Genomic DNA, 12,057 nt, shown 5'->3' with positions numbered 1-12,057 from the left:
GAGTCAGCAGTGTGCCCTTGTTGCCAAGAAGGCCAATGGCATTTTGGGATGTATAAGTAAGGGCATAGCGAGCAGATCGAGGGACGTGATCGTCCCCCTCTATTTGACATTGGTGAGGCCTCATCTGGAGTACTGTGTCCAGTTTTGGGCCCCACACTACAAGAAGGATGTGGATAAATTGGAGAGAGTCCAGCGAAGGGCAACAAAAATGATTAGGGGTCTGGAACACATGACTTATGAGGAGAGGGTGAGGTTTAGTCTGCAGAAGAGAAGAATGAGGGGGGAGTTGATAGCTACTTTCAACTACCTGAGAGGTGATTCCAGAGAGGATGGTTCTAGACTATTCTCAGTGGTAGAAGAGGACAGGACAAGGAGTAATGGTCTCAAGTTGCAGTGGGGGAGGTTTAGGTTGGATATTAGGAAAAACTTTTTCACTAGGAGGGTGGTGAAACACTGGAATGCGTTGCCTAGGGAGGTGGTGGAATCTCCTTCCTTAGAAGTTTTTAAGGTCAGGCTTGACAAAGCCCTGGCTGGGATGATTTAATTGGGGCTTGGTCCTGCTTTGAGGAGGGGGTTGGACTAGATGACCTCCTGAGGTCCCTTCCAACCCTGATATTCTATGATTCTATGATTCTAAATACATTTTAGTTTAGTTAATAAGAATTGGCTGTAAATGTACATTTGGGTAAGATCTGGAATATTCATTAATTTGGGAGGTAATGTATCCAATCCTTTGGGATTGGTAGAACTTTCTTATTTGACTTGGCTGTCTGGGAGTGAGCCCAAAGGCTGGGCTGCTTTAAGGGCACTGTGTTTTGGCTTCTGGGTAACCAGTACATAAGAATGGCCCTACTCATATCTACTGGTTCAGACGAAAGGTCCTTCTAGCCCAGTATCCTGTCTTCCGACAGTGGCCCGTGCCAGGTGCCCTAGAGGGAATGAACAGAACAGGTAATCATCAAGTGATCCATCCCCTGTCGCTCATTCCCAGCTTCTAGCAAACAGAGGCTAGGGCCACTATTCCTGCCCATCCTGACTAATAGCCACTGATGGACCTATCTTCCATGAATCTAGCTAACTCCCTTTTGAACCCCATTATAGTACTGGCCTTCATAACTCCCTCTGGCAAGGCATTCCAGAGGTTGACAGCGCGTTGTTTTAAACCTGCTACCTATTTATTTTATTTGGTGGCCCCTTGTTCTTGTATTATAAGGAGGAGTAAATAACACTTCCTTATTTACTTTCTCTATACCACTCATGATTTTATAGACCTCTATCATATCCCCCCTTAGTCACCGCTTTTCCAAGCTGAAAAGTCCCAGTCTTATTAATCTCTCCTCATACAGAAGCCGTTCTAGACCCCTAATCGTTTTTGTTGCTCTTTTCTGAACCTTTTCCAATATATCTTTTTTGAGATGGGGCGACCACATCTGCATGCAATATTCAAGGTGTGGGCGTACCATAGATTTATATAGCGGCAACATGATATTTTCTGTCTTATCTATCCCTTTCTTGATGATTCCCAACATTCTGTTCGCTTTTTTGACTGCCGCTGCACATTGAGTGGATGATTTCAGAGAACTATCCACAATGACTCCAAGATCACTTTCTTGAGTGGTAACAGCTAATTTAGACCCCATCACTGTATATGTATAGTTAGGATTATGTTTTCCAGTGTGCATTACTTTGCATTTATCAACATGAAATTTCATCTGCCATTTTGCTGCCCAGTCACCCGTTTTTGTGAGATCCTTTTGTAGCTCTTCACAGTCTGCCTGGGACTTAACTATCTTGAGTAGTTTTGTATCATCTTCAAATTTTGCCACCTCACTGTTTACCCCTTTTTCCAGATAGTTTATGAGTATGTTAAATAGGACTGGGCCCAGTACAGATCCCTGGGGGCACCACTATTTACCTCTCTCCATTCTGAAAACTGACCATTTATTCCTACCCTTTGTTTCCTATCTTTTAACCAGTTACCAATCCATGAGAGGACCTTCCCTCTTATCCCATGACTGATTATTTTGCTTAAGAGCCTTTGGTGAGGGACCTTGTCAAAGGCTTTCTGAAAATCTAAATACACTATATCCACTGGATCTCCTTTGTCCGCATGCTTATTGACCCCCTCAAAGAATTCTAGTAGATTGGTGAGGCATGACTTCCCTTTACAAAAAACATGTTGATTATTTCCCAACAAATTATGTTCATCTATGCGTCTGACAATTCTGTTCTTTACGATAGTTTCAACCAATTTGCCCGGTACTGAAGTGAGGCTTACTGGCCTGTAGTTGCCAGGGTCACCTCTGGAGCCCTTTTTAAAAATTGGAGTCACATTATCTATCCTCCAGTCATTTGGTACAGAAGCTGATTTAAATGACAGGTTACAGATGGCAGTTGGTAGATTTCACATATGAGTTCCTTCAGAACTCTTGGGTGAATACCATCAGGTCCTGAAGACTTATTACTGTTTAGTTTATCCATTTGTTCCAAAACCTCCTCTAATGACACCTCAATTTGGGACAGTTCCTCAGATCTGTCACTCAAAAAGAATGGCTCAGGTTTGGGAATCTCCCTCACATCCTCAACAGTGAAGACCGGTGCAAAGAATTCCTGTAGTTTCTCCACAATGGCCTTATCGTCTTTGAGTGCTGCTTTAGCCTCTCGATCGTCCAGTGGCCCCACGGGTGGCTTACCAGGCTTCCTGCTTCTGGTGTATTTAAAAACATGTTGCTATTACTTTTGGAGTTGTTGGCCAGCTGGTCTCCACATTCTTTTTTGGTCTTTCTAATTATATTTTTACACTTTATTTGCCGGAGTTTACGCTCCTTTCTGTTTTCCTCATTACGATTTATCTTCCACTTTTTAAAGGATGCCTTTTTGCCTGTCACTGCTTCTTTTACTTTGTTGTTTAACCACAGTGGCTCTTTTTTGGTTCTCTTACTATGTTTTTTAAATTGGGGTGTACATTTAAGTTGAGTCTCTCTTATGGTGTCTTTAGAAAGTTTCCAAGCAGCTTGCAGGGATTTTACTTTTGGCGCTGTACCTTTTAATTTCTGTGTCACTAACCTCCTCATTTTTGTGTAGTTCCCCTTTCTGAAATTAAATGCTACAGTGTTGGGCCGCTGTGGAGTTTTCCCCGCCACAGGGATGTTAAATTTAATTATATTATGGTCACGATTACCAAGCAGTCCAGCTATATTCACCTCTTGGACCTGATCCTTGTGCTCCACTTAGAGGCAATTCTTGATTTAGTCCTCTTCTTGTAGGTTCCAGGACTAGCTGCTCCAAGAAGCGATCATTTAAGGTGTCAAGAAACTTTATCTCAGCATCCCTTCCTGAGGTGACACGGACCCAGTCAATATGGGGATAGCTGAAATTCCCCATTATTATTATTATTGAGTTTTTTATTTTTATGGCCTCTCTAATCTCCCTGAGCATTTCAGAGTCACCAACACCATCCTGGTCAGGTGGTCTGTAATATAGCCCTACTGCTATATTCTTATTTTTCAAGCATGGAGTTACTATCCATAGAGATTCTGTAGTACAATTTAGTTCATTTAAGATTTTTACTTCATTTGATTCTACGCTTTCTTTCACATTATAGTGCCACTCCCCCACCAGCACGACCTGTTCTGTCCTTCCATTACATTTTGTACCCTGGTATTACAGTGTCCCATTGATTATCCTCATTCCACCAGGTTTCTGTAATGCCTATTATATCAATATCCACATTGAATACTAGGCACTCTACTTCACCCATCTTATTATTTAAACTTCTAGCATTGGTATATAAGCATTTTAAAAACTTGTCATTTTTTGGCTGTCCCCTATTGCATGACGTAATTGAATGGGAGTTTTTTTCATCAGATCCTCCCTGTATTTTATCATTTTCCATCCTCTACTCTTTATTAGGACATAGGGAATCTCCATTTATAGATCCTCCTCTAGGGGTTCTGGTGTCCCAAGCTGGCAAAGAAAATGGGCTCAAAGGTAGTTTCAGCACATCAGGTGACAGTCCCAAGGTGGTCTCTGTGACCGAACCCGTCACAGTCCCACAGGGATCGGTTGTTGGCCCTACACTAGTTAACATTTTTATCAGTGACCTGGAAGAAAACAAAATCATTAGTGATAAAGTTTGCAGATGACACAAAGACTGGGGGAGTGGTAAAATAATGAAGAGGACAGGTCAGTGACACAAAGCAATCTAGATTGCTTGGTAAGATGGGCACAAGCAAATGATGTGCATTTTAATACAGCTAAACATACCACTTTACAGTTAGGAACAAAGAACACCATACTCAGGCTGTCTACGCTAGAAGTTCAACAGCTGCAGAGCTGCGGCTAGGGCTACATGAATGGAAGGTGTTTTCTGTTGATGTAGATGTATTTTATGATGTTTATTTTATGATTTTGGATAATCTCAGCACTACACGCCGATGTACAGCCACTCTTCCCTTGACCTGTGGCTATTATTATATAATAACTATAAAAAATAATTATATAATTTAAACATTAGCTTTAATAAAAATTTTAAATCTGTTCTTATCAGTTTAAAATCTATCTCCCTGAGCAGTGGTACCTATGTCAATGGAAGAATCTACAACAAAAGTGAGGTTGGCTTAACCGTAATACTTTGATCCAATTCTGTTTCTGTTTGGGTTTGGTGTGGGGGTGGTGTTTCATGGCCTGTGATATACAGGATGTCCAACTACATGATCGCATGTTCCCTTCTGGTCCTAAAACTCTAGGAGCTCCCAGTACAATGCTGTGGCCAAAAGGGCTAATGCAATCTTTGGCTATATAAGCTGGGGAATCTCAAGTAGGAGTAGGGAGGTTCTATTATCTCTGTATTTGGCACTGGTGTGATCGCTGCTGGAATACTGTGTCCAGTTCTGGTGTCCACAGTTCAAGAACGATGTGGAAAAATTGGAGAGGGCTCAGAGAAGGGCCATGAGAATGATTAAAGGACTGGAAAATGTGCCTTACAGTGATAGGCTCAAGGAGCTCAATCTATTTATCTTAACAAAGAGAAGATTAAGGAGTGACTTGATCACAGTTGCAAGTACCTACATGGGGAACACAAATTTGACTAGTGGGCCATGCACTTCATTGCTTCTTTAGGCCAAGCTCATTTCAGATGCCCTCCCATCCCATTCTATTTCAAGGACTTGCTGCAAGCCCTCATCCCCTGCTTCATACTAGGGCCTCTGTGTGCCCCCTTCCCTTTAATACCAGGGTCCCCCATTTGTCCCCCCCAGCCAGGGATGCTGTGTGTAACCTTATTCCCCCTTCTCTCCTTACCAGGGACCTCCCTTTAACCCACGGACTCTGCGTGCAACTCCATTCCCTTTACCAGGGTCCCCATTCTCCCACACCAAGCCATAGGTTCTGTGTGCTCCCCTTCTCCCACATTATTTCTCCTCGTTCTGCCTGGGAAATAAGTCCTTCAGGGTGCCAACATATTAAACTGTATTGAAAGAAATGAAATAGAAGTATTGTCATGCTGGAAGATGCTAATGGATGCCATTCAATCAGTTCTTTGATCTATAGACAAATTGCAGAGGGGCTTGAAGATGTGGCTCTGCTAAACAGATAGCAGGGGCTCCATGTGTCCCCCATTTTTTCCTTCTGGTTTTCCAATTTTCCCCAAAAGCAACAGGGTTCTGTTCACTGATGCCTAAAACATTCCGTGGAATTTTGGAACTGATCAGAGATGCCAGTCAGAAGTTGTCGTGTTACATCCAAAACAGAGAAATGCCATCGGGTTGGGGATAGGGACTCATAAACTTGGCCAATAATAGAAGGCTCTGCAGTCTAGCGGGCAAAGGTATAACAAGGTCCAATAGCTGGAAACTGAGGCTAGACAAATTTAGACTTGAAATAATGGGCAATTTTTTACAGGGAGAGTAATTAACCATAGGAACAACTTATCAAGTGCTGTGGTGGATCCTCCAACACTGGCAATTTTAAAATTGAGATTGGATATTTTTTTCAACAACATGCTCCAGTTCAAACAGGAATGAAATCAGAGGAGTCCTTCGGCATGTGTTATCCTGGACGTCAGACTAGAGGATCACAATGTTCTCTTCAGGCCATATGAATCAATAGCTTAGTCTCAAAGGAAGAGAGCAGAGCCCCCAGAGCTGGGAGCTTAAACACACAGGACTAGATTTTCAAAAGTAATTAGGCACTTATAGATGCAGATAGGTGCTTAAGATGGGTTTGAAAGTCCCTCTGGGCACTTATCTGCATCCTTAGACAGCTAAATACCTTTGACAATCTGGCTCATCACGCCTGAGAGCCAGAGGAAAGACCTATAGTAGGCCTTGCCCTTACGCTGCAGTGTAAGGGAGCTGAAAGGGAGGCTGGGACTTACCGTCTGAATGAACTTGTTGCAGATCACCTTCTTATCACCCCTGCAGAAAAAGAAATACACACATATAATTACAGTTAGGGCTGGTAACACTTCCTATTAGTAAGGTTGCCTGACACTTCCATTATAATACCCTGTTTTCAGTTGCTTATACTTTTGCCATATGTTAATTTTATACTGTTTTAGTTTTTTTAATCAAAATGTCATGCAGTACCAAGTGAAATGCTTTACAGAAGACAAAGTATATTACATCAACACTTATCTTTATCAACCAAACTTGTAATCTCATAAAAAATGACAAAGTTGACAGGATCTGTTTTCCATAAGCCCATGTTGATTGGGTTAATTATATCACCCTCATTTAATTCTTTACATCCTGGGGGACTTCAATTGAATGATATATGTCGGAGGTCTGATGCTACCAGTATGAAAACATTCACTGAAATTTCTAAATATAGTAGATGACAATTTCCTAACTCAGAAAGCGCTGCATCCAACATGGGGGAACTCTATATTAGACCTTGCCTTGACACATACAGAGGAACTGATCACAGAATTAAAATTAATGGTATCTGAAAGTTAAAAGCTAATGGTAGCTTAGGTGCAAGTGATTATGGTTTGATCACATTTATAAAATGCAAACAGAATAAAGTCCAGAGAAGTAATGTACATACGCCTGGTGCCTTAAAAAGGCCATTTTTCACAAGGCTGAAAACAATGATGAGCCAGATCAGCTTGCAGAATTTAATACGAAAAATCTGAATGATAATTGGGAATTGTTTAAGAACACTTTACTACATGCCCAAAATACCACAATCAAGGGAGAAGGCTGTATTGGTTAAAAAACCAACCTGCTTTAGAGGAGAAGCAAAGGCAACTATAAAAATTAAAAAATAATATATAACAAATGGAAGAATGCAGAAGTTGACAATTATGAATTTAAATAAGAAACTAGTAACTGTAGAAAATTGATGAAGCAAAGGGACACAAGAAAAAATCTATGGCCAGCAGAGTTAAAGAGAATAAGGAGTTTCTGAAGTATATTTAGGAAGAAAAAGAATCCTGACAATGGTATTGGTCCATTACTCAATGGAAATGGTAGAATTATCAATAATGCAGAAAAGGGAGAAGTGCTCAGTAAATATTTCTATTATGTATTTGAGGGGAAAACAGATGATGTAGTCATATCATATAATGATGGTGAAATACTTTCCATTCCACTAGCATCTCAGGAGGATGTTAAACAGCAGCCACTAAAGCTAGACACTTTTAAATCAGCAGGTCCAGATAACTTGAATTCAAAAGTTTTAGAAGAGCTGGCCGAGGAGCTCACTGGACCATTCATATTGATTTTCAATAAGTCTTCGAACACCAGGGAGGTTCCAGAAGACTGGAAGAAAGCTAATGTGCCAATATTTAAAAAGGGTAAACAGGATGACCCAGATAATTATAGGCCTGTCAGTCTGTCATCAATTTGGGCAAGGTAATGGAGTGGATATCAGGAATAAGGCCCTGCAGCTATGCCTCCCGAGTCTCCTGACAGCCTAATGAACAGAGCTGGGCTGCATGAGCCAGACTGTCTGACTAAATAACCTGCTTGACTGGCTGAGGAAGCCAGCAAGCTTGCTCTTAAGCCCAGCAGTAGCAGCAGCTTGCTTGCTGCTCAAAGCATTTGCTAAGGCTGTGATCATTCATACCTCACTCCCAGCCCTACTCCTGCCTTGCCTCACTCCAGGTAACCCAGCTCTGACCCTCAGCTCAAATTCCTGACTTCAACTCTGACCCCTGGCTCTGGCATCTCATACTGGCTCTGACCTTGGATTCCTATTCCTGGCAGCAACTCATGCTCTAACCACTAGACCCGACTGCTCACCTCCCAGTCCCTGAAAATGGCTGATACGGGAAGCAGTTAACAAAGAATTAAAGAAGGGTAACATAATTAATGTCAATCAATATAGGTTCTTGGAAAATATGAAAAAGGTAATAGTGTTGACGAAAGGGCATTTGATTTGGTACCACAAGACATTCTGATTAAAAAACTAGAAAGCAGGGTGGATTTGATTTAAATCATGATTTAAATCACTAGTCAGGAAGACTCTATTTAATCATGGATTTCTACATAAAAGTGCATTCTTGTTGGTTGTTACCAACCTGAAGATCCTGTATGTTCAGACACGTTCCTTTCATCATCTTCAACGCAGCTTCCTCCTGAGAAGGAGCACTTCTCATGAAGTTGTTTCATTCGGGCTATCAGGCCTTGCATTTCTTTGTTGCACCGTTTGCATTTTGTACGCATGCCTGTTTTACCCACAGGTAGAGGAACTTCATTAAAATAGTCCCAAACTGGGTCTCTTTTACGGCCTGCTGTCATTAGAGGTTTTCCCTTCTAGTGAGAGGATGGCATGGTAGATCTCAAATCAATGAAGGCTACACTCAGAAAGACCTCAAGACTTCTGGAATATGCTGCTCAAACAGTTTCACTTTTGTTTCTCCTGCCTGTCCCTCCCTTCTCGCATATACCTCCAGACTTCTTCTCCTTATACCCCTTCCTGCTTCTTCACGTGGGCACCAATGATACTGCCAAGAATGACCTTGAGCGGATCACTGCGGACTACTTTATCCTCTGGGAAGAAGGATAAAGGAGTTTGAGGTGCAAGTGGTGTTCTCGTCCATCCTCCCTGTGGAAGGAAAAGGTCTGGGTAGAGACCGTCGAATCGTGGAAGTCAACGAATGGCTATGCAGGTGGTGTCGGAGAGAAGGCTTTGGATTCTTTGACCATGGGATGGTGTTCCAAGAAGGAGTGCTAGGCAGAGACGGGTTCCACCTAACGAAGAGAGGGACAAGCATCCTTGCAAGCAGGCTGGCTTACCTAGTGAGGAGGGCTTTAAACTAGGTTCACCGGGGGAAGGAGACCAAAGCCCTGAGGTAAGTGGGATACCGGGGGGAGGCACGAGCAGGAGCGCGTGAGAGGAGAGGGCTCCTGCCTCATACTGAGAAAGAGGGGTGATCAGCAGGTTACCTCAAGTGCCTATATAGAAATGCATGAAGCCTGGGAAACAAGCAGGGAGAACTGGAAGTCCTGGCACAGTCAAGGAATTATGATGTGATTGGAATAACAGAGACTTGGTGGGATAACTCACATGACTGGAGTACTGTCATAGATGGATATAAGCTGTTCAGGAAGGGCAGAAAAGGTGGGGGAGTTGCACTGTATGTAAGGGAGCAGTATGACTGCTCAGAGCTCAAGTATGAAACTGCAGAAAAACCTGAGAGTCTCTGGATTAAGTTTAGAAGTGTGAGCAACAAGGGTGATGTCGTGGTGGGAGTCTACTATAGACCACCAGACTAGGGGGATGAGGTGGACAAGGCTTTTTTCCGGCAACTCGCAGAAGTTACTAGATCGCAGGCCCTGGTTCTCATGGGAGACTTCAATCACCCTGATATCTGCTGGGAGAGCAATACCGCGGTGCACAGGCAATCCAGGAAGTTTTTGGAAAATGTAGGGGACAATTTCCTGGTGCAAGTGCTGGAGGAAACAACTAGGGGCTGAGCTCTTCTTGACCTGCTGCTCACAAACTGGGAAGAATTAGAAGGGGAAGCTAAAGTGGATGGGAACCTGGGAGGCAGTGACCATGAAATGGTTGAGTTCAGGATCCTAACACAAGGAAGAAAGGAGAGCAGCAGAATACAGACCCTGGACTTCAGAAAAGCAGACTTTGACTCCCTCAGGGAACTGATGGGCAAGATCCCCTGGGAGAATAACATGAGGGGGAAAAGGAGTCCAGGAGAGCTGGCTGTATTTTAAAGAATCCTTATTGAGGTTACAGGGACAAACCATCCCGACATGTAGAAAGAATAGTAAATATGGCAGGCGACCAGCTTGGCTTAACAGTGAAATCCTTGCTGCTCTTAAATACAAAAAAGAAGCTTACAAGAAGTGGAAGATTGGACCAATGACCAGGGATGAGTATAAAAATGTTGCTCGGGCTTGCAGGAGTGAAATCACGAAGGCCAAATCACACCTGGGGTTGCAGCTAGCAAGAGATGTTAAGAGTAACAAGAAGGGTTTCTTCAGGTATGTTAGCAACAAGAAGAAAGTCAAGGAGCATGTGGGCCCCTTACTGAATGAGGGAGGCAACCTAGTGACAGAGGATGTGGAAAAAGCTAATGTACTCAATGCTTTTTTTGCCTCTGTCTTCACGAACAAGGTCAGCTCCCAGACTGCTGCACTGGGCAGCACAGCATGGGGAGGAGGTGACCAGCCCTCTGTGGAGAAAGAAGTGGTTCGGGACTATTTAGAAAAGCTGGATGAGCACAAGTCCATGGGGCCGGATGCGCTGCATCCGAGAGTGCGAAAGGAACTGGCGGATGTGATTGCAGAGCCATTGGCCATTATCTTTGAAAACTCATGGCGATCGGGGGAGGTCCCAGATGACTGGAAAAAGGCGAATGTAGTGCCCATCTTTAAAAAAGGGAAGAAGGAGGATCCTGGGAACTACAGGCCAGTCAGCCTGACCTCAGTCCCTGGAAAAATCATGGAGCAGGTCCTCAAGGAATCAATTCTGAAGCACTTAGAGGAGAGGAAAGTGATCAGGAACAGTCAGCATGGATTCACCAAGGGCAAGTCATGTCTGACTAATCTAATTGCCTTCTATGACGAGATAACTGGCTCTGTGGATGCAGGGAAAGCAGTGGACGTGTTGTTCCTGGACTTCAGCAAAGCTTTTGACACGGTCTCCCACAGTATTCTTGCCAGCAAGTTAAAAAAGTATGGGCTGGATGAATGGACTATAAGGTGGATAGAAAGCTGGCTAGATTGTCAGGCTCAACGGGTAGTGATCAATGGCTCCATGTCTAGTTGGCAGCCGGTATCATGTGGAGTGCCCCAAGGGTTGGTCCTGGGACTGGTTTTGTTCAATATCTTCATAAATGATCTGGAGGATGGTGTGGATTGCACCCTCAGCAAGTTTGCAGATGACACTAAACTGGGAGGAGTGGTAGATATGCTGGAGGGTAGGGATAGGAAACAGAGGGACCTAGACAAATTGGAGGATTGGGCCAAAAGAAATCTGACGAGGTTCAAGAAGGACAAGTGCAGAGTCCTGCAGTTAGGATGGAAATATCCAATGCACCGCTACAGACTAGGGACCGAATGGCTCGGCAGCAGTTCTGCAGAAAAGGACCTAGGAGTTACAGTGGACGAGAAGTTGGATATGAGTCAACCGTGTGCTCTTGTTGCCAAGAAGGCCAATGGCATTTTGGGATGTATAAGTAGGGGCATTGCCAGCAGATCGAGGGACGTGATCGCTCCCCTCTATTCGACATTGATGAGGCCTCATCTGGAGTACTGTGTCCAGTTTTGGGCCCCACACTACAAGAAGGATGTGGAAAAATTGGAAAGAGTCCAGCGAAGGGCAACAAAAATGATTAGCGGTTTGGAACACATGACTTATGTGGAGAGGCTGAGGGAACTGGAGATGTTTAGTCTTCAGAAGAGAAGAATGAGGGGGGATTTGATAGCTGCTTTCAACTACCTGAAAGGGGGTTCCAAAGAGGATAGCTCTAGACTGTTCTCAGAGGTAGCAGATGACAGAACAAGGAGTAATGGTCTCAAGTTGCAGTGGGGGAGATTTAGGTTGGATATTAGGAAAAACTTTTTCACTATGAGGGTGGTGAAACACTGG

The 12,057-nt window shown here is 43.5% G+C and overlaps 1 protein-coding gene across 5 annotated transcripts in view; it reads right to left on the bottom strand.

The window, feature by feature from the left end:
• IFT172 (intraflagellar transport 172) overlaps window positions 1-12,057 on the bottom strand; it is a 154,029-nt gene that overhangs the window by 133,067 nt on the left and 8,905 nt on the right. For all 5 annotated transcript variants that reach the window (XR_013345524.1, XM_077812218.1, XM_077812220.1 and 2 more), the window contains exon 4: window positions 6,377-6,416. Coding sequence is in view for 4 of the 5 variants with exons in the window: in XM_077812218.1 (XP_077668344.1) it covers window positions 6,377-6,416 (40 nt within the window). In the remaining variant the exon portion in view is untranslated. The remainder of the gene's footprint in view (window positions 1-6,376; window positions 6,417-12,057) is intronic.

Source organism: Eretmochelys imbricata, chromosome 3 (genome assembly GCF_965152235.1).
Source record: "Eretmochelys imbricata isolate rEreImb1 chromosome 3, rEreImb1.hap1, whole genome shotgun sequence".
Classification (NCBI taxonomy): domain Eukaryota; kingdom Metazoa; phylum Chordata; order Testudines; family Cheloniidae; genus Eretmochelys; species Eretmochelys imbricata.
This window is presented reverse-complemented; position numbering and strand designations above follow the sequence as displayed.